Genomic DNA, 26,602 nt, shown 5'->3' on the forward strand with positions numbered 1-26,602 from the left:
TGTGCTTAGCCCCATGCCATGAAGGCGTATAGGGGGTGTGGAGTTAACGCCCCACACTTTCTTGATCCATTCGTGACTGGGGGTGATGTGATCAGCATCATGCCCCTGACTGCCTTTACCCCCAGGGTTTCCCCCAGGTACCCATGTCATTCGACGCTGGGTGGGTGCCGGAGCCGCTTCTAATGTTAGAAAAGTTCCCGGATTTGAACCGGCCGGGGATCGAACCCGGGACCTTGAGCATGGTAGTCAGATGCGTTACCGACTGAGCCACCGCGGCCACAAAAGAAAGCTTTTTAAATGCCTACGTTGTTATGTTAGGCTAGCTATGTTTAGTGCTCTTAGCCTAAATAAGATTTTTTCATTGCATTTATGATAATGGAACCTAACCTAACATGCCTAACCTAACCTCGTAGGCATTCCTCGTCTGACGTCAGAACACAAGGTACCAAAACTGTTGTGCGACAAGGAAGACCCGAGTCAGGTCAGGTCAAGAGGCACCAGCCAATGAGGTGTTTCTGCACGCAAGGTAGCTCATCACTGGCAACACTTGCATGCTGACCAGTTTCAAGGACAATAAATACAGGACAAGCTTGCGTGTTCGCAGCACGCAGCTGCAAAGCCTTCCATAACTGTGTTCGCAAGTGTTCGATATGAACACGGCACCACACAGGCTGGGATCCGAACTCGGGACCTGTGGCGTCGTATTGCGCTGTGCTAACCGCTCCGCCACGGAAGTCTGCAAATTAATGTTTCACCATACATTGTTCATGAAATAAAAACATAACATATACAGTGGCTCACATTAGTAATCGAATACGTAGCATTTTGCTGCATTTCTTCACAATATTTCAAAATTGACAACATGTACATAAATATAAATGATGTTGAAACTGTTACATTTTTTCTTTTTTAATTTTGGATGCGTCTGCACTTAGGCTATTTTGCACCCGCCACGTTATACGGGGTCTGGCCCTTTGCCATAACAAATAACATAACTGTAATGTCGCCAGAGCCTCGTTAGTCTACAAAGAGCAGTCCGAGGTGTACTACGTGGAATGAAGTTGACGATTGGGTGTACTATGTGGAAGGTCACTCCTTACACCCCTGTTACGTTTTCAAATCTGAAAATAGTTATTTATGTTTGGGTGTGAAAAAAGAGATCACTTTAATGTTCAGACAAATCGTGAAAGCCTTCTGTTTCTGTTAAGCTACGTTTCCATTCTGACAAGTTCCAGACTCATAACGCGCAACATGTGCCAGCGCATGTTGCGCGTCATTTAGTGCACAGTTTCCAATTTAAAACTACTTCTGCAAAATACGCCTGCAACAACACTGGAGTGCAGGACCGGAGTGTAGCGTTGTGCAGTGCTTTAGAGTAGTCAGTGTTTCTTCTCTTGCATTGTAATAATTTGGTGGTGATTTAACATGTCTAAAGATGAACAATAGAGCTATAGCGGGTTTTGTGGTTATGGCAGGCGCGTAGCATGAACTTCTAAAAAAAGAGGCAAAAACGATCTAGATGGTGGATTAGCAACCTCGTTGACGAGAGACTTGCATCTTCAAAGTGAATACGAAAACTTTGTAAGAATGACTGCAAGTGCTTTTGCATTGTTATTAAATCTTGTTGGACCACAGATTGTAGTTGCGTCGTCTGTTTCTACTCTAGCACGTATGCCCGTGCCCCCAGGAACTTGCTGCAGGCTGTTCCCATTGTCCGCGGCGCATGTTGTGCATTTTAATCGTTTGGGGCAATTTTGTCCCTTGCACTTGCGCCGCGGCATGTTGCAGACAGTTTCCATTTCAACAAATGCTTGGCACATGCAGCATCGCATGCCGCGCGTCATGTTGCGCGGCAAATTTGTGGTAATAGAAACGAGGCTTTACATATTTTTTTTTATCAGTCAACTACAGTGCGGGGAAGGAACAATTCATGCTACTTCCTGACTACATCTGTTACCAGTAGCTGCATTGCTCCCTGACTGAAGTACGAGAAAAATGGGTAACGAAAACAAAAATACAACATTTGAGGAACGGCAGCTATTTATTTTTACCATACCTAACCGAAGGATGCAGGTACAGGGAAATTGAAAATGTTAAGTAGCTACATGTAAGCGAACCGTGGGTGACGCAATAAAACGTAATGAAATGGAAAATGAGGTAGATTCCGTATCTCAGAAAATTCAACCAAGATAAATAGGACAACGAAATGAACGAGCTTCAGTATGAAAAATCAAGACCCTTTCCTCACCCCCACCCCCTTCCCAAATCAAGGACTCCGAAACCAGCTGTGCAACTTGGAGCAGACATTGGGACTGCTGTACGGTTCAGTAGCGTTTCGTATGAGTTGCAGTTCGTCCGAAAGCGAAATTCCTGGAAAAATGCTACAGTTCGTCCGCGACGGTTTAATGAGTTGCGTTTCGTCCGATCTTGGCTAATGATGACTCACACCTTGTCTAACCGGTAGCAGCGTTGGCATTGGTGACTAGGATACCTCAGTTTACAACTTTTAAAACTATATTGCATAGACAGCGGAGTGTAGCGCAAGGAATGCAGACTCAGCCAAATTGTCGAGAGAGGGGTACCGGGTTCGATACCCGGTGGAGGCACAAGTGGTTCGGATCCCACTTTAAACTGTAGGCCCAGTCCCGATTAGCCTTACTGTGCATAAAGTGGACTTAAAAGAACAAATAAAATAAAATCGTCGAGAGGAAGTGAACTTGGATCCAGAAATTTTAGTCATGGCAGATGGCAACGCTTTCTTACTATCTGACAACTGTGAAGGTGAGATTTGCAAGTTCCAGAGCGAAAGAATATTAAAACAATAAAAAAAAAAATCTTGGGTGGAGCATTTAAGAGTGTTAGCAAGCAGTTTACTTCAGTTAACACTATTAGGATGGTAGCCCTGAATCCACAACTTTTGCGACACCGTCGTATGCGACACTAGCATTTCTGCCGTCATATGCGACACTGTATGGAAAATATATTCCATGACAGTTGTGACACAGTCATCTGCGAGACAAAGTGTAAATAGCTTCCCGTCACACTATATCCAGGGTTAGGACTGGCAGCATCATGGAAGCTGGTGTGTTTTTTAAAACCTTTTATTAGTTTTCCTTCACACTGGCATCATGGAAGCTGGATGTTTAAAAGCTGGATGTATTTATCCTTTGTCAATGATGGATTGTTTAGATCCATTGTCAGTATAGGAGCAGACTGCAATCCCTTGTCAATGTAGAAATGTAGAATGCGTCGTTCTCTTGTAGTTGAACCAACATCTTACTATTTTCATTTAAATTTCTGAACGTATGCCATTCTCCTTAAAAAGCACTTAAGATCTCTATGCATTTCATAGTCGGCAAACGCTCTTTGTATTCTCTCATCTAATGTAATGTACTGACGTCGTCTACGTTTCCCTTTAAGAATCAAGGCCCTGTTCTCACTTCTGTAGTCGTTGTACACAGCTTCTAATCTTAACGTCTTCACTAATTGATACACTTTAGGACTTGACTTTTCCGTCAATACATTAACTGTATGGTTCCATCCCTCGACTGCATTACTAGTCCTGTGCCGCTATTGGGAGCAGTTGCACATGGAAATGTTGAAAACAGAGTTGTTCATCCACTGTTCAACGAAATAATCCAAAAATTTTCTCAATATGTTGTGGTTTGGCCGCATCTTCCATCACACACAGGACGTCAGCCACAGGGAGGTAAGCCAGAGCTGAACACATTCTTATACACAGCCACACATCTGGATCTGTTATGTAATCGTTTGTCAGTCCCAACTCCTGCACCTTTCGCCACAAACATTTGGTAAAGTGATAATTACAACCACTGATCTGAGCCTTGGGAAATACAAGAGACGCTATTGCTGCTGCACGTACGCAAATGTCGCTAATTCTGGTAAACAAATTAGAAATCGTAGGGGAAAATCCAATCAGTGTCGCTTATGACGGGAAAAAAACAGTTTTTGCCTTAGTGTCACAAATGATGGTGTTGGAAATGTCGGAACTCCGGTAGCTCTCGAACGAAACTCTACTCGGCCAAGTAACCGTAAGCTTCCTGTTCCTGGAATTCGGACGAAACACTACGCCACGTGCTGTACATCCGAAATGGTAATCTGTTGGTTCAGAAAGCGAAGATGAGTATGAGCGACGAAATGGTCAAACTGATGAAGGAACACTCACAGAGAACACTCATTCACAGGTCGGGATTCGAAACCGGGACCCCTGTCATCGTACCGTGCTGTGCTAACCACTCTGCCACGTAATTTTTTTTATTTACTCAGTTTTAGCTACTTCCTTTTACCTACGCAAAAAAAGAAACAAAAAAATTGAAAATTAATCTTTTTTTCAACATGTCCATTGAGAATGTAAATGATCTGTCCATTTTTCATTTTGTCAGGAAACCTTTAAAGTTTGACATTATAGTTACTGGACCTTTGTCACCATTGCACTGAAAGTTTATATCAAAGGCAAAGGCTGATATATCTATCTACCAGATAGAACACTGGAATTGAATGAGATTAGGTAGTTGTTCTGTAATGGAGATAACACATTTCCATTATAACTTTGTCATTCAGTAGCAAAATAAAATAATCGATTACTTTGATTTCACAATTATTCAAAATGTAATCTATCTGTTAAAAGCAAAAGTAAGAAGCGAAGTCCACCATGCCAGCAACACTACTACTTCTAAGCAGCTCCCACAAGTGACTGAGGTTAGAATGAAAGTTTGTCTTGTTTTAAGTTCACTTGTATGCACAGATAGGCTAATTGGGAGTGGACCTACAGTTTAAAGTGGAATTCGAACCACTGTGCCTCCACCAGAAATCGAACCCGGCTAGAATGCAAGTGGCTTCTCATACTCAGATGGCAATTGTAGGCTCCAATTGTTTCGTCTCTTATCGTCTGATGTCTACATACAAGCAATTTTGGTATATTGAGTGTGTTTTTCGTTCATCTACACAATATGGCAGCAGCCACGAGAATGCAAACTCAAGACAGGCATACAAATTTGGAAGTAGTAAATACTGTACTATAGATGAATGAACAGGGCAAAATTTAAATTAACACACAAGTATTGCTTTCGAATATCTTAGCATGCTGTGGAGCAAATTGTGGTTTTGCATTACAGGGAAGACACGCAAATACCACTACCCACTCACTCGTGCATGCAGTGATCGAAGTGGTAGTTTGTAGATAGGGTGGACGTTGGAACGAACCTTGGAAATCGGTCGGGAAGTTGTTTATGTTATTGTTTCACATAATTTGTAGGTAGTCACACGTGGTCTGAGAAACAGAAAAGTCACACATATAATTCTCTCGAGGCAGTTTGTTGCAAGAACCTTGCTTGCAGGCCACGGACAATAATCTTCATGGGTAAAAAAGTATAGCTTTCCTGGCGAACTGTTCTCGACTTGCGAGCCAGCTTAAATCAGTGTTAGCGTCCAATGTTTTGAGCGCATACATTGCTTCCATCATAAGGTAGAGATCATCCTGCTTAGAGCAATGTATGCGCTCCAAACGTTGGATGCTAACGCCGATAAAAAACTGGCTCGCAAGCCGAGAACACTTCGAATCTCCACAGGCATATAATAAGAATGTATCATACCCAAATGACACATCTGGCATAATACCTAACTTACCAAATTTTGGAAAATAGGGACTGATAGCGTGTGCGAGAACCAGAGGGACTTAACTCCAATTTATGAGATTTATAGTAGGGATGGCCAAACGGATCCGGATCCGTATCCAAAAGTTACGGATCTGGATCCGGATCCGAAAATTCCGGATCCGAGAGTTTCATATCTCAATCCCATTATAATATTACCACACCTTAAGAGGTATTATGATCTTCGATTATAAAGAAATTTTTCATTAGTTAGTCCTACAAGAATTTTTTTCAAGTGTTGTTCCTAAAATACTTTGCTACGCATCGGCTAACACACTCGTGCACAAAAAAAAAATCTTACTTGTTTAACATAAAATGTCAGAGGTGATTTTGTAAACGCCATTGAAACGAATATGTATTCATTCGAATGTATTGGAAATGAAAACACACATAAATGTGAGACATTCCATTCCAGGATGAAACCTTTAACACATATAACAAGATAGAAATGTTATACAAAAATTATACAATTGTTCTACAGTTACAGTTTTACAAATTAAAATAGAACATTATAATATATGCAGTGTTATATAATTACAAAGTGTAAGACTAACAAGCGAGGTTATCTAAGTGTCCCCCTCCAATTTGCATGAAACTTGGCAGGCGTATAGTGGGGCCCAAATGAAGAAATACGTGTTTTTTTGTTTCAGCTAAAAAACGTTTTTAGGGGGCAAAACCCCCTCAAATGTCAAGATGAAAACAAATTGAAGTGAGGATCTGGCCCCTGTGTAACTCCGATTTCCATGAAACTTGCAGGTGTATAGTGGGGCACAACGGAAGAAATACGTGTCTTTTCGTTTCAGCTAAAAACGGTTTTAGGGGGCAAAACCCCCTCAAATGTCAAGATGAGCACAAATTGAAGTGAGGATCTGACCACTGTGCCCCTCCGATTTCCATGATACTTGGCAGGTGTGTGTATAAACGGGCCCAAAGAAAGAAATACGTGTTTTTTTTTGTTTCACCTAAAAAACGGTTTTAGGGGGCAAAACCCCCTCAAATGTCAAGATGAGGACAAATTGAAGTGAGGATCTGACCCCTGTGTCCCTCCAATTTCCATGAAACTTGGCAGGTGTATAGTGGGGCCCAATGGAAGAAATGCGTGTTTTTTTGTTTCAGCTAAAAAACGGGTTTACAGGGCAAAACCCCATCAAATGTCAAAATGAGGATAAATTGAAGTGAGGATCTGACCCCTGTGTCCCCCTCCAATTTCCATTATACTTGGCAGGTGTGTGTATAAACGGGCCCAAATGAAGAAATACGTGTTTGTTTTGTTTCGGCTAAAAAAACTGTTTTAGGGGGCAAATGTCAATATGAGGACAAATTTAAGTGGACATTTGACCTATGTGTCCCCCTCCGATTTCCATGAAACTTGGCAGGTGTATAGTGTGGCCCAAAGGAAGAAATACGTGTTTTTTTGTTTCAGCTAAAAAAAACGGTTTTACAGGGCAAAACCCACTCAATTGTCAAGATGAGGACAAATTGAAGTGGGGATCTGACCCCTGTGTCCCCCTCCGATTTTCATGAAACTTCGCAGGTGTATAGAGGGGCCCAAAGGAAGAAATACGTGTTTTTTTGTTTCGGCTAAAAAACTTTTTTGGGGGGCAAAACCCGTCTCAAATTTCAAGATGAGGACAAATTGACGTGGGGATCATCTGACCCCTGTGTCCCCATCCGATTTCCATGAAATTTGACAGGTGTATAGAGAGGCCCTATGCCTCCTGTTTCATCCTATGCCATATTTAGGGTGGTTTCGGGGTCAGATCCCCACTTCAATTTCTCCTCATCTTGACATTTGAGGGGGGACCTCTATACACCTGCCAAGTTTCATGCAAATCGGAGGGGGAGACTTAGACCTCCCTTGTAAGTGTATTAATTAATTACAAATCGCGCACGCGCACGCACACACACACACGATATATATATATATATATATATATATATATATATATATATATATATATATATACATACACACACACATATATATATGTGTGTATGTATGTGTATGTATATATATATATATATATATATATATATATATATTAGCGGGTAACAATATGTTATAAGCACATTCTTACTTTCCCAAGAAGCGCATGTGGGATGGCAAAACGGATCCGGATCCGAAAGTTCTGGATCGGGATCCGAAAGTACCGATCCGGATCCGAAAGTACCGAACCGGATCCAAAAGTACCGGATCCGTATCCGGATTTGAAAATTCTGGATCCGCGGATCCGGATCCGAAAAATTTTAGGATCCGGATTTCGGATCCGCCAGGATCCGGATCTGGCCATCCCTAATTTATAGGAGAGAAAATAATGCATTCTTAGGAATATGACTCTTAAACGTGACTCCGCCTTACAGATAAGAATTAGAAGTGGAAAATGTCGATTTACTCCAAGTACTCTTCAGAGGAATTTTTTTAACAAAACTGAAAACCGCATTTTTGTAGTTACGTTCCTCTGATTCCCGTAGGACGATAGGTGAAATACATTTCATGAGCGATGTTTGAAAGAAGTTGTGTTAAGATGTCAAACATGTAGCCCACAGCCATGCTGTATGAAGAAACCATAGAGGATAAGCTCCAATCACACTTAATCTAGGCTCACAACAAAGATAGCGGCTGAGTGACCTAGCGTAATGAAAGGCAAAGAAAACAGTTAATTATTGGAAGAAACAATGAATTTCATGTTTAAGATAATTCTATCATATGTATAATTAATGCAGTTGCCTATAAAAATAAAATATGGTCCAAAATGCTTCAAAGTAATTGAAAATATGAGGCGTTGCAGATACGAAGGGCGAACTCAACAAAGCGCATTGTGAAGGAAATGCGTTTCAAGTTGCCAGGCACAGTGCGAAATTATCATGTTCATGCAATAATTAACATATATTATTGCAGCTGAAATGAAATTGTGTGATATATATATATAATTTTTGGTTGACTTTCATTTTCCAGGTGGGTCGTGCCCCCCCCCCCCTTTTGCCTCTCTTTCGGACGTCCATGCGATGGTTCTATTTTTATTTCACGTCTACCACTTTCGGTTAATCGCGATGATAAAGGATTTTTTTTTTATATAGGTGATTCCGAACAATATAAAAGAATTGACGATAGTATCAAAATGCAGCCCATAAGATGTATTGAGGATCTCCGTGACGTCTATTTTGAAAATACCCCCTCACCTCCCCCACTTATGGGGTATTTTCAGTGCCACAAATCTTCAAAACGTTTGATATGATATTACCGATTTATTGACTAATTTTCATGCTTTTGTCACAAAAATGCACAACTCAGTAACATTTTTGTGACAAAAGCATGAAAATTAGTCAATAAATCGGTAATATCATATCAAACGTTTTGAAGGTTTGTGGCACTGAAAATACCCCATAAGTGGGGGAGGTGAGGGGGTATTTTCAAAATAGACGTCACGGAGATCCTCAATACATCTTATGGGCTGCATTTTGATACTATCGTCAATTCTTTTATATTGTTCGGAAAATAGTGCAGGACAGTCTATAATAATAATAATCCTTTGCGCAACAGCCCTGAAGGGCCTTGGCTTACCTACCGACTGCCGGTCTCCCTCCCACGCTTTCCTTCGTCACCTCTAAGCGTGGAGATCTTCAACCAGTAGTGGAATAGGCGAGGGGTCAGCCCAATGTATCCCCAGCCGTTATAGTAGGTTTCGGATTACGCTTACTCATTCGAAGCTCCCCAATTTCCTCACAACGGTGGGTTGCCACCGGCCCTATACGTAGGCCGAATAAATTCCGACCAGAGTCGGATTCGAAATTACGCCGTCCCGCAGCGAACGATCTCAAGACGAGTGAACGCCTTAACCTGCTCGGCTACGGAGGAGGACACTCTATAAAAGTAATTATTACATTATAGCAAAGACGTCTGATAACAGGTAAATGCTAATTGCCTAAATTGTAGGGGCGATTCTTCGGTTAGGTGGGAGAACAGCCACAGGCTGAACCTCACCCTTTAATAAAGAAAATTTGAATTTGAATTGAATATTGATACCCTATGATTTTCCTGCGTCATACGATAGTTATATCTGCATAGTTGAAATTCTAATATATAATAGGTTCTTTTACACCGCTTCCATTGAGATTACTTCAGAGAAGGACCCTATAGAAAAATAATAACGTTATAATCAAGCAGCGGTATGAAACCTGCAGATTCTTGTCTTGATGTCATCGATAACTAATAACGCCTTTATAGTGTCGCGAGCCGGAAATAAAATGCTATATCATCACAAAACCGCCAGCCAGCTTCTGGGTGACGGAAGGTCGCCTGAGGGAGTCTTAAGCAAGGTATTCTTCATCATTAATACGCATTTAGAATGCTTTTGAAGGCTTTATTGGTTAGTTTTGCTTTTCTTTGACCAAGAACAGAGATAAATCTTCAAACAGGACCAATAAAAGTTCATTTACACCGCTTGTGTCAAAAGATATTCTAATAAATCGGCCGCCATTTTGAAAACGTCTGCCATTGCTGACCAACAGGGTATTTTAAATGCCTCCAATCTTTAAAACGATATTAGGACATTTGAAGTTTCATGCTTTTATCACAAAAATGCACAATTCAGCAAAATATCTGCACATATCGGCCGAACTATTAATGCAAATATACAATATTCTACCCATATTAGGAAATCACGATTGTCAAAGTTATAAAAAGATTCGAATTTGGATGACAGATTCTGAATTTTTGTAGTTTTCCTCATTCACAATATTAAAAGTTACCAAAAGTTAACACCCAATTTCTATTGCTTATTATCATGCCTTTTCGTGGAGTGTTTAGTGCATTTTTGCATGCTTATTTGGGCAGTTTTTGGTGCCATCCTGGCTCTAGTAATAAACTAACACTACACTCGAAAAATAAACGTAAAACCAATGCATTCTCCCAAATTAACCACCCAACACCGCAAACAAGCACGACTATTACCGGCTCAATGTGTGGGAGTGTAAAAACCGACGCGCGTAGTTTTCCGTAATTATCAAAAGGACTATAAAATCCGCGAAAATAGGACCAAGCTAGAGATGTGTCGTTCGTGAACGACCCGTTCGAAATGAACGAATCAGTCGCGTGAACGAAAAGATCCGGTTCAGTGTTTTCAAGCGAAGTCGTAGTAGAAACAGTAGAATTTATTAATGATAGGATATCATATGCAGTTTTACAGGGTAGGTGGTGTAAAATTATTTTAATAAACATACATGCACCAACGGAAGATAAAGATGATAATACTAAAGATGATTTTTATACAGAGTTAGAACAGGTCTTTGATAAATTTTCTCAGTATGATATGAAAATTCTGTTAGGTGACTGTAATGCACAGATTGGCAAAGAAGACATTTAAACCCACAATTGGTAAAGAAAGTCTTCATGAATTAAGTAATGATAATGGTATAAGATTGATTACTTTTGCAACCTCAAAGAATTTAATTGTGAAAAGTACCACTTTTAAACATAAAGATATCCATAAATATACCTGGTCTTCTCCAGATGGTAAAACTCATAATCAGATAGATCATATTCTCATTGATAAGAGAAGGCATACTAGTATAATTGACGTTCGTACACATAGAGGTGCTGACTGTGCCAGTGACCATTATTTAGTAATTGCTAAATTAAGAGAAAGACTCTCAGTGATAAATCATAAGCAACAAAATCTAAAAGTTCTAAAATTTGATACAGGAAAGTTTACTGATGAAAGAATTAAGAAAGATTACCAAATTAAACTGTCAAATAGATTTGATGTTTTGCAGGATTTAAATGATGATGAAAATATAAATGAAACAGACGTAAATAAGAATTGGGAGCACATACGTAATGCAATAGAATCAGCAGCTAAAGAAAGTATAGGATACCATAAACCGAGAAAAAGTAAGCCATGGTTTGATAATGAATGTCATAATCTAATAGAAATAAGAAATCAGGCTAGACTTAGGTGGTTAAATAACTCGGATCATACAAATCTAAACAATTATAATAGAATAAAGCGAGAAGTTAACCGCACGTTTAGAAGTAAAAAACGAGATTACTTGAAAAGCAAAATTAACGAAATTGAAACAAACAGCAAAAATAAAAATATCAGAGATTTATATAAAGGTGTAAATGAGTTTAGAAAGGGGTGGCAACCTAAAGTAAACTTCATCAAAGATAAAGACGGTGATTTTCTAGCTGACCCAAGCGATGTTCTAAATAGATGGAAGAACTACTTTAATGACCTTTTAAATGTCCATGTAGGAGATAAATCAGAAGTAAATGAAGTACACACAGCAGAACCTTTAGTTCCAGAACCTAACTTGACTGAAGTTAAAGATGCTATTAAAAGGCTAAAGAATAACAAAGCACCTGGCATTGATTTAATACCAGCTGAGTTAATTAAATATGGTGGAAATTCATTAATATGTCAAATTCATAAATTAATTTGTTTAATATGGAATAAAGAAGAAATCCCTCAACAGTGGAAAGAATCCATAATTGTTCCTGTGTTTAAAAAAGGTGATAAAATGAACTGCAATAATTACCGTGGAATTTCTCTACTCTCAACAACATATAAAATATTATCTAACATTCTTTTAACAAGACTAACCCCATCTGCTAATGAAATTATAGGTGATTATCAATGTGGATTTAAACGCAACAGATCAACTACAGATCAAATTTTTCACATCAGACAGACACTCGAAAAAAAGTGGGAATATAATCAAAATGTCCATCAGCTATTCGTTGATTTCAAAAAAGCATATGATTCGGTCAAAAGAGATAAATTATATAATATATTAGTAGACTTTGGAATACCTAAGAAGCTTGTTAGTATGATAAAAGTATGCACCAGTGAAACAGAAAGTAAAATTCGTGTGGGTATTAATATGTCTGACAAATTTACAATTCATGATGGGTTAAAACAAGGAGATGCATTATCTCCATTGCTCTTTAATTTTGCCTTAGAATATGCTGTTAGGAAGGTAAACGAAACTAAAGAAGGACTAAAATTAAATGGTGTGACTCAGTTGTTAGCATATGCAGATGATGTAGACTTACTGGGGGATGATGTGAATACAATTAAGAATAATGCTAAAATATTTTTCAAAACTGCTAAAGAGATAGGTTTGGAAGTTAACAAAGAGAAAACTAAATATATGCTTACAGGCCGAAACCAAGTGTTAGATAATAATCAAAATCTAATTATTGGTAACAACTCGTTTGAAACAGTTTCCAAATTCAAATACTTAGGAGTAATATTAACAAATGAAAATTATATTAAAGAGGAAATAAAAAGTAGGCTTAATTCAGGAAATGCATGTTACTTCTCTCTTCATAAACTTTTGTCTTCTCGTTTAATATCTAAGAAACTAAAAGTTAAAATATACAAAACAGTAATTTTGCCTGTAGTATTATATGGATGTGAAACTTGGTCCCTTACATTGAAAGAGGAACATAAATTGAGAGTATTTGAAAATAGGATCCTTAGGAAAATATTTGGACCTAAAAGGGATGAGGAGACAGGTGAGTGGAGAAGGTTACATAATTTAGAACTACATAATTTGTATTCATGTCCAGACATTATTAGAATAATTAAATCAAGAAGACTTAGGTGGGCAGGCCATGTGGCACGAATGGGAGAGGAAAGAGGAGTTTACAGGATTCTTGTTGGGAAACCTGATGGTAAGAGACCAGTAGGAAGGCCAAGACGAAGATGGAGGGACAACGTCGAGATGGACCTAAGGGAAATCGGTAGGGATGGAAAAGAGTATATAGATCTTGCACAAGATAGGGACAGATGGAAGGCCTGTGTTGCTGCAGCCATGAACCTTCGGGTTTAAGAAGGCTAGAGAGTTAGTTAGTTAGTCGTTCACGGATCCCAAGCGGGTCACTCCAAACCCAAAGCCAGCCACAACCCTGCCTCCACTACTCTGGCGTTGAACATTGGTCGAAGTAGCCTTGGGCGAAATTAAAAGAAAGCAGACGGGAGCGTTTTTGGAGGGAAGTTGAAAGCCAGCATAAGGTCGGAAAGGGGGGGGGGGGGTGAAAGGGAAGAGAAGCTAAATATCACAAGACCACTCGCTCGAGTCTGGACCCCGACCTTTAATTCCGCGCATCAACCAAACTCATTCACTGCGCAGTGCAGATCTTTCGTTCACGGATCCCAGATGTCTGGCAGACCCGTTTTCTTTCACGGCTAACTCGTTCAAAGCGACCGGGAGAAAATCTTGGGATCCGGATCCTTGGGTCTCGGCGTCGGTTCGCCCACCCTCCTTGTGGCATGCAGAAATCGGACAAAATAGCATGCAGCCAAAGGAAAGGAAGTTGACCACTAGCACGTAGTGACAGGCTGCCTGGCGTTGGGATGGTGGTGGTGCATTATGTGGAGACGCCCCGCTAGGCTAGCCTCAACTATCTCACAGATTTATTTTTGTTTCTTTGAAGTCCACTTTATGCACATTAAGACTAATCGGGATTGGACCTACAGTTAAACGTGGGATCCGAACCACTATATGCGTCCACCGGGTATCGAACCCGGGACCCCTTTATTACAAGGCGACGACGCTACCCCTGACATTTATTTATTTTATTCTTGCTGCAGATATATATGTAATATATATATTCACTTTGGAATTCTAATTTTGGAACGAAAATATTGATAGGTACATATCACAGGAATACATTAAATCTGAGCAAAATGAAGTTTTACTTAATTTACGTCAGTTTCCTGCCTGTTTAAGCAGCATTATTAACTGGACACAACATTAAAAACTGGATGGAACAGCATTTCAAGACAATATATGAATTTGATTGTTGCCGATTGTTATGCAATAACAATTTGTACATTCCAGCATTTTGTCCCAAATTCTGTAAATACAACTAGGGACCTTAATTTTTTGCTTTTCAAAATTTGTATTTTCAAAGAAATTCGTACTTAACATTAAAAACAAAACTTTGCAATTGATAGCTTATTTTTATTCTAAGTTTTTGCACTCACCACAGAACGTGAGCACCAAAATTCACCAATTAATAAAATATAATAGAATACTCAATGATGTTATGCACTTGTGAATATTGTCGTATGACTTATAAAATTATTATTTTCTTATAAAGAAAAGAGCACCATAATAAAATGTAAAATTACTCACCAAAGATGTCAATGTGTGTGAACTTCTCAACGTGTTCCTGTACAGTACAAAAGTTCTGCGAGTTTTTTCAAGCACTGCACTAAGATATATACATAGACACACGCATACACACATACACACAACTGTTCGTGTAGTAAAAGTTATATTTACATTATTGTTTTTATGTCCTCATAATGTCCTGAAGCACCTACTTTAAATTTGAATTGAGAAACAAAATCTGTGATACTTTAGCAGGCGCTAACCTACTTCTTCTGTCACACAGAACTTGTCCTGCCTTTGAGAATATTCTTTCACAAGGAACAGATGTAGCGACAATGCACAGTCTCTTCTTCACCACTTCAAATATTCGCGGATAGAGAAATTTTCTTTCATTCCACCACAATAGGGGGTCCTGTCGTCTATTTATTAGTGGTTCTTGCATGTATTTGTCCAATTCAATGATTCCTGCTGCGGTGGGATTGGTGTCTTTCCTTGTCTGCTTCACCTTCGTGTCGAACTCTTCCCATAAAGATGAAGAGGGAATTGCATCTTCAGTGGAATCATCCACCACACGCTGAATTGCAGAGCTTTCGCTTGTTGGGCGGGAAGCGCAAACTTTCTTACTTAGCACTGCGCTTGCAGCCTTGCATTTCCCCTCATCCGCAAATCCCTGTGTTTTGAATCGGGGATCCAGAAGAGTTGCTTGAGCAATTAGCTCACTCTCTTCTAGATCCCGAAACCATTTAAACAATTCAGCTTTCAATTTCTCAAGCATTTTCACAACTTGGGCCTGCAAGTTTGTATCATTTTGAAACCTCTGCATTTTAATTCCCATTGCCTTGGAAAACAGGATGATTTTTGAAAGTGAAACAGACTGCTCTGAACTGATTTCCCTTGTCACTTCATAGAATATTTCGAGCACAGCTGTTGCACTCTCAACTACCTCCCACTCTTGTGGAGACAAGACGTCCAAGTCGCTGCTTACCAGTGCAAGGGTTGATATCACAGGTTCTTTATTTTGTAACATCCTACGCAGCATATCGTAAGTGGAATTCCACCTAGTTGGCACATCTTGCTTTAGTTTTATTGGTTCGAACCCCATTTGTCGTTGTATCGAACTCAATTTAGCTTGAGAGTGTGAACTTCTTTTAAAGAATTCCACAATGGATTTAATTTTGCTGATGATCTCCCGAATTTCCTTGAGCCCTTCCTCTACTATCAAATTTACAATGTGAGCAAAGCACCCTAAATGTCTCCAATTATTAAGGCGAATTGCCTTCTTGATGTTTGGTGCGTTGTCACTAACTACAATAATTATTTTATTTTCCACCCCCCATTCCCTAGCCACGCCCATGAGAAGCGATGCTATATTTTCTGCTGTGTGCCTGGCAGTAAAAGATACACATCCCAATAAATATGACGCCAGCTGAGTTCTGTCATCAATAAAATGAGCTGTTACAGCTAAATAGCTGTCATTGTTTACAGATGTCCACCCATCCGTTGTTAGGCACACAGCAGACGCTTTGCTCACTTCCTCCTTCACAGTTTCAAGTGTAGCTTGGTATAACTGTGGTACCAAACTACACGAAATTGTCTTTCTACTAGGAAGAGAGTATCCTGGGCACAAGATCGTTACGAATTTTTTAAATTGTCTGTCCTCCACGATGCTGAAAGGATGATATTCTTTCACAACCATGGCTGTTAATTGCCCATCCAATTCCTTCCTTTTTTTTAACGGTACAGGTTTGTTTACATTAACATACTCGGACATGTCAGCCTGCAGAGGCCGTTTACGGCCAGTGTTCACAGTTACAGATGACCCCGGAGAACTTTCAATATCTCTTTCTCTTCTCACTGCTGCGTTATCACTGGCGGCACTATCAGCGTGGCTTGTCGATTGCTGAAAGTTTTTGCTGGTTGACGGTACATCCATTGTTCTTTGGAGAGGCACGGTTGGATGTATCAATTTCAAATGTCGGGTTAAATTCCCCGTGGATCCTCCACTAACACTTACAACTTGAGAACAGTACTAACATTTTATCTTGTTGCTCCCAGCCTCGATAAAATGGTTCAAAGCTTCGCTTCTTTTTCTGGAAGACATATTGCACTAAAGCAGAAGTATCCGCAGTACCCACTCTCTATATTACAGATTGTAATACAAAGGTAAACAACAATAAACCGAAATTGTCGCTAAGCCTCCTCAATTTCAACGCACACACACACACCTCACACGCAATTTATTAAAACTCAAAGGTACTGCTCAGCAAAGATGAGAAAGTCTCTCTGGCGCTGCTGTTCTGTGAGCAACTTGTTTGTTCGAAGGTTGGGTCGGGTGGGAGGTGGGGGGTAGCGAGGATTGCTCGACTTCTGACACCCTTTCAATGTTGCCAAACTTACATGGACGAAAGGTCATTGAGTTCGAGTGCGTCTGTTGCGTATGTTGTTTGTACCGAAATGAAGGGCAAAACCGTACATAGTGAGAGCCGAGAGGTGATTTCGAATGTTGTTAAATTTTTTGACAACGAAGCGAGAGAAGGATGTTACACGTTTCCGGTCAATCAAGCTACAAAGCGTGCGGCTGCTGCAGTTCGAATGTCGGCCACTTTCATAAAGAAAATTAGAAAGGAAGGAAATTCCGGAGAGAAATTTACGACATCAGGTAAGCACAGGTCTGCCGAAAAGCGTAGAATTGTTGTGGACGATTTTGACAAGTGTTTGATTCGAAGAACTATTGGTAATTTTTATACGATTGAACATGAAGTGCCAACAGTAAAAAAAGTGCTTTCGAAATTAAAGAAAGAAATTAATTTTCGGGGTAGTCGTGAAACTCTTCGCAACATCATTTGCAATGACTTAGGATTTCGTTTCCGAAAGTGCAAAAACGTCAGAAGTGCTTTGGTGGAAAGAAGTTACATCGTGTCCAATCGAACAAGTTTTCTGAGGGCATTGAGGGGAAATGAGAAGAGTAGCGTGAAAAGGCCAGTTATATACTTAGATGAAACATGGATCCACGAGAACTACACGGTGAAAAAGTGTTGGCAGGGTGAAGGCAGTGTACATGGTGTTTTACCAGTGCTGGAAGAAGGGTGATCATCCTTCACGCCGGGAGTGAAAACGGTTTCGTATCAAACTGCCTACTTATGTTCAAAGCTCAACAGAAATCCGAAGATTATCATGGGGAAATGAATGCTGAAAATTTTGAACGATGGTTTGAAAGTCAATTGTTACCGAATATTCCCTCCAACAGCATTATTGTCATGGACAATGCGCCTTACCATTCTGTGCAAGTCAACAAACCTCCCACAATAGGCAGCACCAAATCTGCAATGCAGGACTGGTTGAAAGACAATTCAATTGAATTTTCAGATAACCTTCGAAAGGCTGAGTTATATCAGCTAATCAAAACCAACAAAAAGCCCCCACAATATCGGGTCGACACTCTTGCAGCAGAAAACAGCCACACCGTACTTCGTCTTCCACCTTATCATTGCGATCTAAACCCTATTGAGTATGTTTGGGGTATCATAAAAGGTCGTATTGCATCACAAAATGTGGATCGTAATTTGGGCAGAGTACTGGAAGTTGCAAGAGAAGAATTTCAGAACTTTCCCAAAGAAGAATGGAAAAGGTCTTGCGAAAAAGTAAAGGGGAAACAAGAGGAATATTGGGTCCAGGACGGAATTATTGAAATAGAAGTTGACAAGTTGGTAATCGAAGACTGCTCGGAGGATGAAAGTCACATGAGCGGTGAGGATTCGGATTCAGACGGGAATGGTTCGGATTCAGACGACAATGTAAGTGCCATTGAGGTTGACAAACGGTGCGATAATGACAGTCAGGTGAATGTTAGTGACGAGTCGGATTTGGGTTGCACTCCACTGTAAATGGTAAGTTTACAAAAAAAAAAAAATAATAATAATTCTTGCAGCTTTCCTGGCGGCAAATATTGAAGAGGTTACTCGGGCAATCAGCCAGGTGATTTCCGGATAGGCTTCCGAGCTTTCGAGAGCTAACGTCACTCACATCTTAAGGGATTCACTTCAATCCCTGAAGATGAGAGTGACGTTAGCTCTCGAAAGCCTATCCGGAAATCACCTGGCTGATTGCCCGAGCAAACCTCTTCAAATCATTCTTTCTTTTTAAAATGTAAGCTGTGTGTATATTTGATGGGTTATTTATTTACATAAATATTGTTTATGCGAACCTTGCCCCCCAAATTTATCTTAAGTTAGCGCCTTTGGCCTGGTCCCCCCAATCGTCGCCACTGTATCTAAGGACATAATTATAATTAATAATTAAATTGAAGATAAAATCAGTTTCTTAGATGGTAATATTTACTATCGCCTAGTAAGAATCACAACCATGACAATAGATTTTATTGTTATTAATTATTTAAATCGGGAATCGTCACGAACGCTATCCATTCTTCGTCAACCACTGACCGCGCCACCCTGAACATCGCATTTTGCGGCAGGTCCGCCAGAATTCCATCTGTCAGAGAACAGCTGTGAGGCAACGTGGCAACAACGTGTCATTTGAGAGTAGAGAAAAAGAAAGATTTCCCCCAGATTCTGGTCTGCTGCCGTTCACTGGGACAGAAGCAAGTGGGGTGGATTTTAGTTCGCATATTTTCCGGAGGTTTTCTCTTCTTTGCTGAGCAGTAAGCACCGCAACTAAGCACCACCACTCCAGCAAGGCATCAAGGAGCAAACTAGAAACTTGCAAGAATGAGACGTTTCGCGCCCAGAAACACGATACTCCCCTAAAACTGAAGGAAGAAGAAAGGAAATACGAGAGCGGTGGTCATCAGGCAACTGAACGGAAGTTCACATTCCAGAGCACTCCACAGCTGGCAAAGCGTTTCGAGGAGCACGATTTTCTCTTTTGACGAGAGAGACCGAGAACGAGACATTCATTTATAAACTCGAGACGACACCGAGAACAGTTTAAAGTGGTATCCGAACCATTACGTGCGACCACCGGGTATCGAACCCGGAATGCCTTGATTACAAGGCAACGACGGTACCACAGCACCATCGAGGAGGCCCACAAGTCGAGACCGAGAACGAAACAGGCATTTACAACTCGGGTCGAGACCGAGACACTGACAAGTCGTCTGGTCTCGATAACATCCCTAGAGGTAATTTTAGACACAAAACCCTGAAACACTTCTTTACTGAAAGACTACGAATCTACCAACTGAAAATAAATAGAAATTATGGCAAAATCCCACCTCAATTTAATATATGCAGTTATAGCCTAAGGCATATTTTGGGAAAAAAACATTCAAATAAAATTCGCGAAAATTTCGGAAATGTAGGTGGGTATTTGAAAAAAGGATAGATAAAAAAAGAAGAAAACACTGGTAGGTCCGGTACGGAGAATATACAAAAAAAGATCCTGGCATGTGAACTGAGATAGCTACGTAAAAATGATATTAGAATATAGGAAGAAAATGTGCAAAAAAGCAACAAAGAAAGAAGATAATGTAAAACAATTTTCAGAATGTGATTGACAATAGTTCTTCATTAGAATTTTCTAGTTCTTCCACTACTTACTTATACTTATCCTAACACTACGTCACGAGCCGCCCCCTTGGCGAAGTGGTTAGCATGGCACACTACGACGCCAGGGGTTCCGGATTCGAATCCCGGCCTGGGCATGTATGTTTATGTGTCCCGAACAAAGTTTAGCCAAAAACCCTGATGTTCAAGAAGTCGCAACCAACAAGGATGTGGACAACAAAATACGCATCACTTGTGTCTGTTGACGTTGAACGTTCTCTTTCAACTTACAAGTATCTGCTTAGTGATCGCAGATGTAGCCTCACTCAGAAGAACATAGAAATTTTGAATGTAATCTCTGTTGACGTTGAACGTTCTCTTTCAACTTACAAGTATCTGCTTAGTGATCGCAGATGTAGCCTCACTCAGAAGAACATACAAATTTTGAATGTAATCTCTTTTAACAGTTTTTTAGATGACTAATTCTAAGCAAGTAAGAAGAAGCATGTTTTTCTTTATGTCTCTTTCTAATGTATCAGAGAATTTTCTTTGCTTAGTTATATTAAACGATTTAAAACCAGTGAATACTCTGTGTGTTTATACAGACAAGTTGAATCATATATGTATGCACTGCTCACAATAAATTTTACATCTGAAAATTAGCACCTATTTTAGCACCTTTTTTGTACAAATATTGGCACCTTTATTGGCAAATTTTTGCACCTAAAATTCCTAGGTCTGATCATCACCCATCCTCATATTCGCAATTAGCCAAAAGTGTCACAGAAGCGAAGTAAAATGAACCAACTCAATCAATCGATCAATCAAATACGTTATGAGAGAGTACCTTGGTCTTCATGATAGGAACGTTGTCACTTTGTAATCAAGAGATATCGTATTAGTGAAGGCAGCACATTTTAGTTCAGCACAATTTAAACTGGAGGTCCAGTCCCGATTAGCCCTACTGTGCATAAAGTGTTTATTAATGGTTAATATCGTTGCTGTTATCACAGACAAGAAAAGGGCAACGTCATGTCAATAGAAGTAAAGCATTCTGTTTAGTGGAAATTTCCATTACGGGATCTTAGAATAAGTATATGCACACACAAATTTATTAGGTATTTGTCTGTGGTATATATAATACCGTGCGTCCATTTCGATCTGCAGCCGAGAGATCGGAAGAAGCGTGGCGGGCGGCACTGACGGAGATGCCGACATTTGCGGCCTGAAATGCCCGCTTATTTTTATGGACATATGCAGACATTTATATAAATATTGCAAAATGAGCACTAACCTGTGTTATAAGAGTATCGTTTTAATTTTAGTAGCTTAGTGACTGTATGTGCCGATGATTTTGACACGCCCACCTCTTGTGCAACACGGCGTAGAGGTTTGTTTGGAGAACGTTCTAACGCTGCACCAATATCATCGAGTTTTGCTTCGGTTAGAATCCGTCGTTTTTGCTTAGGTGTTTTAAAATTTAACGATACAGTTTCTCGTAATTTAAGGACAAGATATCTAACCGTATCTCTGTGTGGAGTTGAAACGCATGGGAATTTCTGTACAAATTACCTACACACGTCTCTACACGAGTTTGTTTTCACGTAGGTACGTGTCATACATAAAAAATCTTTGTTCTAACGTGAATCTTGCGGTTGGCATTCCAATCGTCTCACTGACACGTCACACATACACACTACAATAACACAAACAAGTAACTGCAAGTAACCAAGAATAACACTCTTGCGCACAGTACGAAATTAACACGCTCTTGGTTTACATTGCTCGCCACTATATTTACAACTCTGTCTTCATCTAGTCGCGAAGGAACAAAAAACTCGAGCGCGGATATTTCGGATTGCAAGGAAGCTCACGAAAACCATTCACTTTTATCGGTTTCGTCTGCAGTGTAATCCTGATACAGTGTTGCACATTCGAAACCTCCAAACGATTCCCATGGCCACAAAACTCTTTCAAGGATATAAACTTAAGCAGGACGTTACTGATCAAAACCATGATTAAAATGCTTTTATATCTGTGGCTCTTAACATCGTTTCTATAGCGTATTTATTTGTGTATATAAGAGCAGAACTTGGATGAATTACAGAAGAACTTTTGCGTGTTATAACACAGGTTAGTGATCGTTTTGCAATATTTATATAAATGTCTGCATATGTCTATAAAAATAAGCGGGCATTACAGGCCGCAAATGTCGGCTTCTCCGTCAGCGCCGCCCGCCACGCTTCTCCCGATCTCTCGGCTGCAGATCGAAATGGACGCACGGTATAAGCACTAGACAACAATATATATTATGTAATATATATATTATCTACTTGAATTGTCTATATATTGTTCAGTTAACATTAAATCATGCTAATAACATGAAGCAGTTTCATATCTCGCCCACCGAAAAGGGGAAACGGGAAATACACGAACAACAGAGAAAATAAGAAAGAAAACTTTGACAATGACAGCTCGTGTATGAACTGACTTCCCAGTCAGCATATTCTTTGCGAGTCGAGGAACTTTTAACGCAGGTTTAAGCCAAACAATCTCATTGAATGACTGAATGTACAGCGGTAACTCGCTACGAATTCAGAGGTCCCAGGTTCGAACCATGTGCAAGGAATGGGTTTATGAGTCGCTCCAGGTGTTCTAGTGGGAGGTGGAAGAAATGGTCGAAATAGCCGTGGGCGAAATTGAAGGAAAATCGGCAGTGGGCGTGTTTTGGAGGGAAGTTATCATCTAGCGTGAGATGTGGGGGCGGGGAGGATAATGGGTAAGAAAGTTAAAACTGCTAAAGATTGATTGCCGGTGTCTTTCCGGAGGGAGAGGGAAAGAAATTGTGCTTTTAATTTAACTTGAGGAAAACACGCATATAAATAATAACTGTCGCCCTTATTATTAATAATTGAAGAAAAGCAATCGAACTAACTGAAGAAAAGCAATCAAACTGTAGTGCAAATATATGTTGATTCTCGCTGGCTGAATAAACTATTATTATAAAATATATATTATTATTATTATTCCTGACAGGTTGAAATCGCATATCACTTTAAAATATACATTAATTACTATAAATTGTGCTTATAGTATCTAAACAAAGTTTATGTAATATCTATATCAGATTATCCGTGACGGAAAAAGGCGAAAGCAGCTTTATTATATACCACACACGCAGTAGCGTGCCCAGGATTTTGAAAAAGGGGGGTTACGTACACTTTTTTTGGGTAGTCGGTCCTCATTTTGCCATATTTTACTATTTTTGACGTTCTTGTTTTTAGGAATTCTGGGCCAAAGGGGGGTTATAACCCCCACCAACCCCCGACTTGGGCACGCCACTGCACACACGCTTGTTGAACATGTTTTTGAGAAGAAAGATGGAAACTTATTTTCAAAATACAGACTACCGTTTAATGCAGCATAATGAGTGTCATTCATAATTAACCAACACCAACGAAAGCACGTAAACTAACAAGCTGGTGTTTTCTCGTGCTACGGACTCCTCTCTCTTTCTCCCCCTCCCTCCCTCTCCCCCCCTCCCAGTCTCAGCCCCATATACAAATAACCTCACCACGCGAATCAGCCAAACTGTGCGCAGTGAACGATGCGCGAGCGATATTTCGTTCACGATGACCGACTCGTTCACGGGTCCGAGATGACTCAGACTGACAGATCCGTTTTGTTCCACGGGTCACTCGTTCAAAGCGACCGGCAGAATATCTTGGGATCCGGATCTTTAAGATTCGGATCACTGCGCGCGCACCCTCCTCTCTGTGGAATGGAACGGGTCGACATAGCCCGCAGCCAAAAGGAAAGGAAGTTATAGCATAGCGACGAGAAGCTGAAACCAATTACAGGGGTGGGGGGTGGGACTAACAGGCTGCCTGGCATTCAGAGGCAAAAAGAAAAGGGGATGGAAAAAGCAAACTATGACCTGACGGAGAACCAAGGCAAACCTGTTAACGTTATTCCACAAAAAAAACTAATGTTTATGCTTGTCCGTGTTTTTTGTTTTGGAAGAAAAGTTTTATTTTGTGCATGCCATTGGAATAAATTAAATTCGCGTAAAATAATGTTTTACCTACTTTACATCGGTTTTCTTGGCAATTGTGTTAATCATGACGTATATAGAATTTCAAACAATATGTGATTTTGATTGTTGGTAGATTGTTGTGCACCACCAATTTCTACATTTCTCGCTTTTGCATAAAATGTGTATTGTTGGTTACCGGTGCTTCTTTAAATTCGTTTCAAAAAAGCCATTATTTTTCCATTAAAATTGTAAAAGTCTTCAGTTTATAAATTACTCTTAGATTGTACTGTACTCGTAGTCATTACAGGAAGGAAACAGAGTTCAGAAACTTTTAAGATGACGTTCAGCTGCTTTAAAACATTGTGAATCTTGAAGAAAATTAAGCCTTGACTCGTTTTTTAATCTCTATCAGGCACGTATCCAGGAATTCCTTTCAGGGGGGGCTCAACACCATTTTTTAAAGGGGTACAGTAAGAACCTCACAATTGTGTGTTTAAGACCAGAGGTGGCAATTGGGTTCCAAAACGGGGGGGGGGGGGGGTGCGGAGGGCGTTGCAAGGAAAGTTTACTTTCTCTTGGTAGCCAAGGCTTAACATTAAGAGGTCATAATGTTCAGGCAAAAAAATTAAAAATGGGGAGCAACTATCCCTTAAATCGTTGCCACTGTAAGGCTATCATTTTAATCAGAACGTGAAATCGGAACATTTTTTACCACTCGACTCCTCTGTGCCGGAACCATCTCAGTATGTGGGTTTGTCCATTTCTTCTCATCAGGCATAAAATCATCTATGGTGTCTTTGAGTGTTTTTACGAAGGTGTTACACATGCACGGAACGGACAATCCACTCGACAACGCGAGATTCAAATTGTGGGCTGCGAACTGGACGCAGACAGCTCTCGAATATTTATCTCTGATTCGAGCCTGAACACCACTAACGTGTCTTGTCCTCCCATTTTTTCAGCTCTTATAAAAGCCGAAACCCAACAAATTGTTCAGATTCAGGCCTTAGCACTCACAAGTGTTCAAAAATGCCTCTCACAGCTTCCGGAGTCTTGTCATATATCGGCACGAAACAAAGGAAGTCTTCTCGAATACAGGTGGATCACGAAACAATTAATGCACAGTGAAAACCCTTCCGTTCCCAACACATCTAATGTTTCGTCTCCCAGTATGATGAAATGCTTACTCATTTATCTGTAGCGACGTGCCCAAGGGAGGTTTGGTGAGGTAATAACCCCATTTGACCCAGTATTCTTATAAAAAAAAAAAAAGGAACGTCAAAGACAGGGAAAAAATGGCAAAATCAGGACTGACCACCAACAATAGTATGCGTAACCCCTCTCCCTTCCAAAAATCCTGGGCACGCCTCTCTTTATCTCGGACACATTTTTTAAAATCAACTCACCAGAAGTTTTTATCATCGTATTGGACATTGAAGTAAGATGCGTTCTTCCTGCAGGTTTGGATATGATCCTTAAGGGTGCTGTCGTCTGTCTGCCTTCATACCTAACCTTAACAAGGCCCTAATTTTCCATCCTTGTGACTTGGATTTTCAAGACTTAGGAAGGTTTCAGACCGAAGGGACACGCGATACATGTCGATTGGAATGGGCCAATCAACAGCAACGTTTCACACCGTAGCGACACAAAAGGCCGCACAAACCTAATCTTCAGGCGACACGGTGTGAAATCTCCCTTATTAGGCCACTGTCATTGTCACCTCGAAGTAGTAGCTCTTGTGGACCACAGAAAAAAATATCCTCAACCGGTGATAATGCTCCTCAGTTTTCTTCTCTCTCCTATATTTTCTATGCTTGTTCACTATACAGGCAACACCTTACAATTTGATATAAACGGGACATGTACTATGTAGACATTTTAACGAAAAATCGGTTGAAGTCAAGGATGGCTAGGTGGCTCAGTTGGTAGAGTCCTGATTTGGGTCCTGGCAGAGCCTGCAATTACCGCCTAAAATGTCTACATACACAACATCATCTTGCTTTCTCTTCTCGACATTCATAAAATTTTCGGCTCTCTCTTTATGGTAGTTAAGTGTTTGAATGTGTTTCGAACCCAGTAGGCTTAAACAAATCTATTTCTTAATACCATGAAATTCTCGGACTGCATATACGAAATTTAGTTCTGGCAAAACTAAATCATCACTCAAAACTTCGACTTTCAGTTGATCTATGCAGCTTATTTCTGTTTTAATAAACCACTCCAATATCCGGTAATGCTGAAATATTCACTTTTGAGAGAGACCTTTG

At 40.1% G+C, this 26,602-nt stretch overlaps 2 protein-coding genes across 2 annotated transcripts in view; both read right to left on the bottom strand.

Moving 5' to 3' along the window:
* LOC145986417 (centromere protein S-like) overlaps positions 1–26,602 on the bottom strand; it is a 710,010-nt gene that overhangs the window by 497,823 nt on the left and 185,585 nt on the right. The window lies entirely within an intron of this gene.
* Positions 15,004–16,728, bottom strand: LOC145986889 (E3 SUMO-protein ligase ZBED1-like). Its single transcript, XM_083121358.1, has one exon. The coding sequence runs from the start codon at positions 16,726–16,728 to the stop codon at positions 15,004–15,006; it is 1,725 nt and encodes a 574-aa protein (XP_082977484.1).

The sequence above is a fragment of the Lepisma saccharinum genome, chromosome 4 (genome assembly GCF_977018435.1).
Source record: "Lepisma saccharinum chromosome 4, izLepSacc3.1, whole genome shotgun sequence".
NCBI classification, from domain to species: Eukaryota; Metazoa; Arthropoda; class Insecta; order Zygentoma; family Lepismatidae; genus Lepisma; species Lepisma saccharinum.

Coding starts and splice junctions, on each gene's coding strand:
- LOC145986889 (XM_083121358.1), bottom strand. CDS start 16,728: ATGGATGTACCGTCAACCAGCAAAAACTTTCAGCAATCGACAAGCCAC.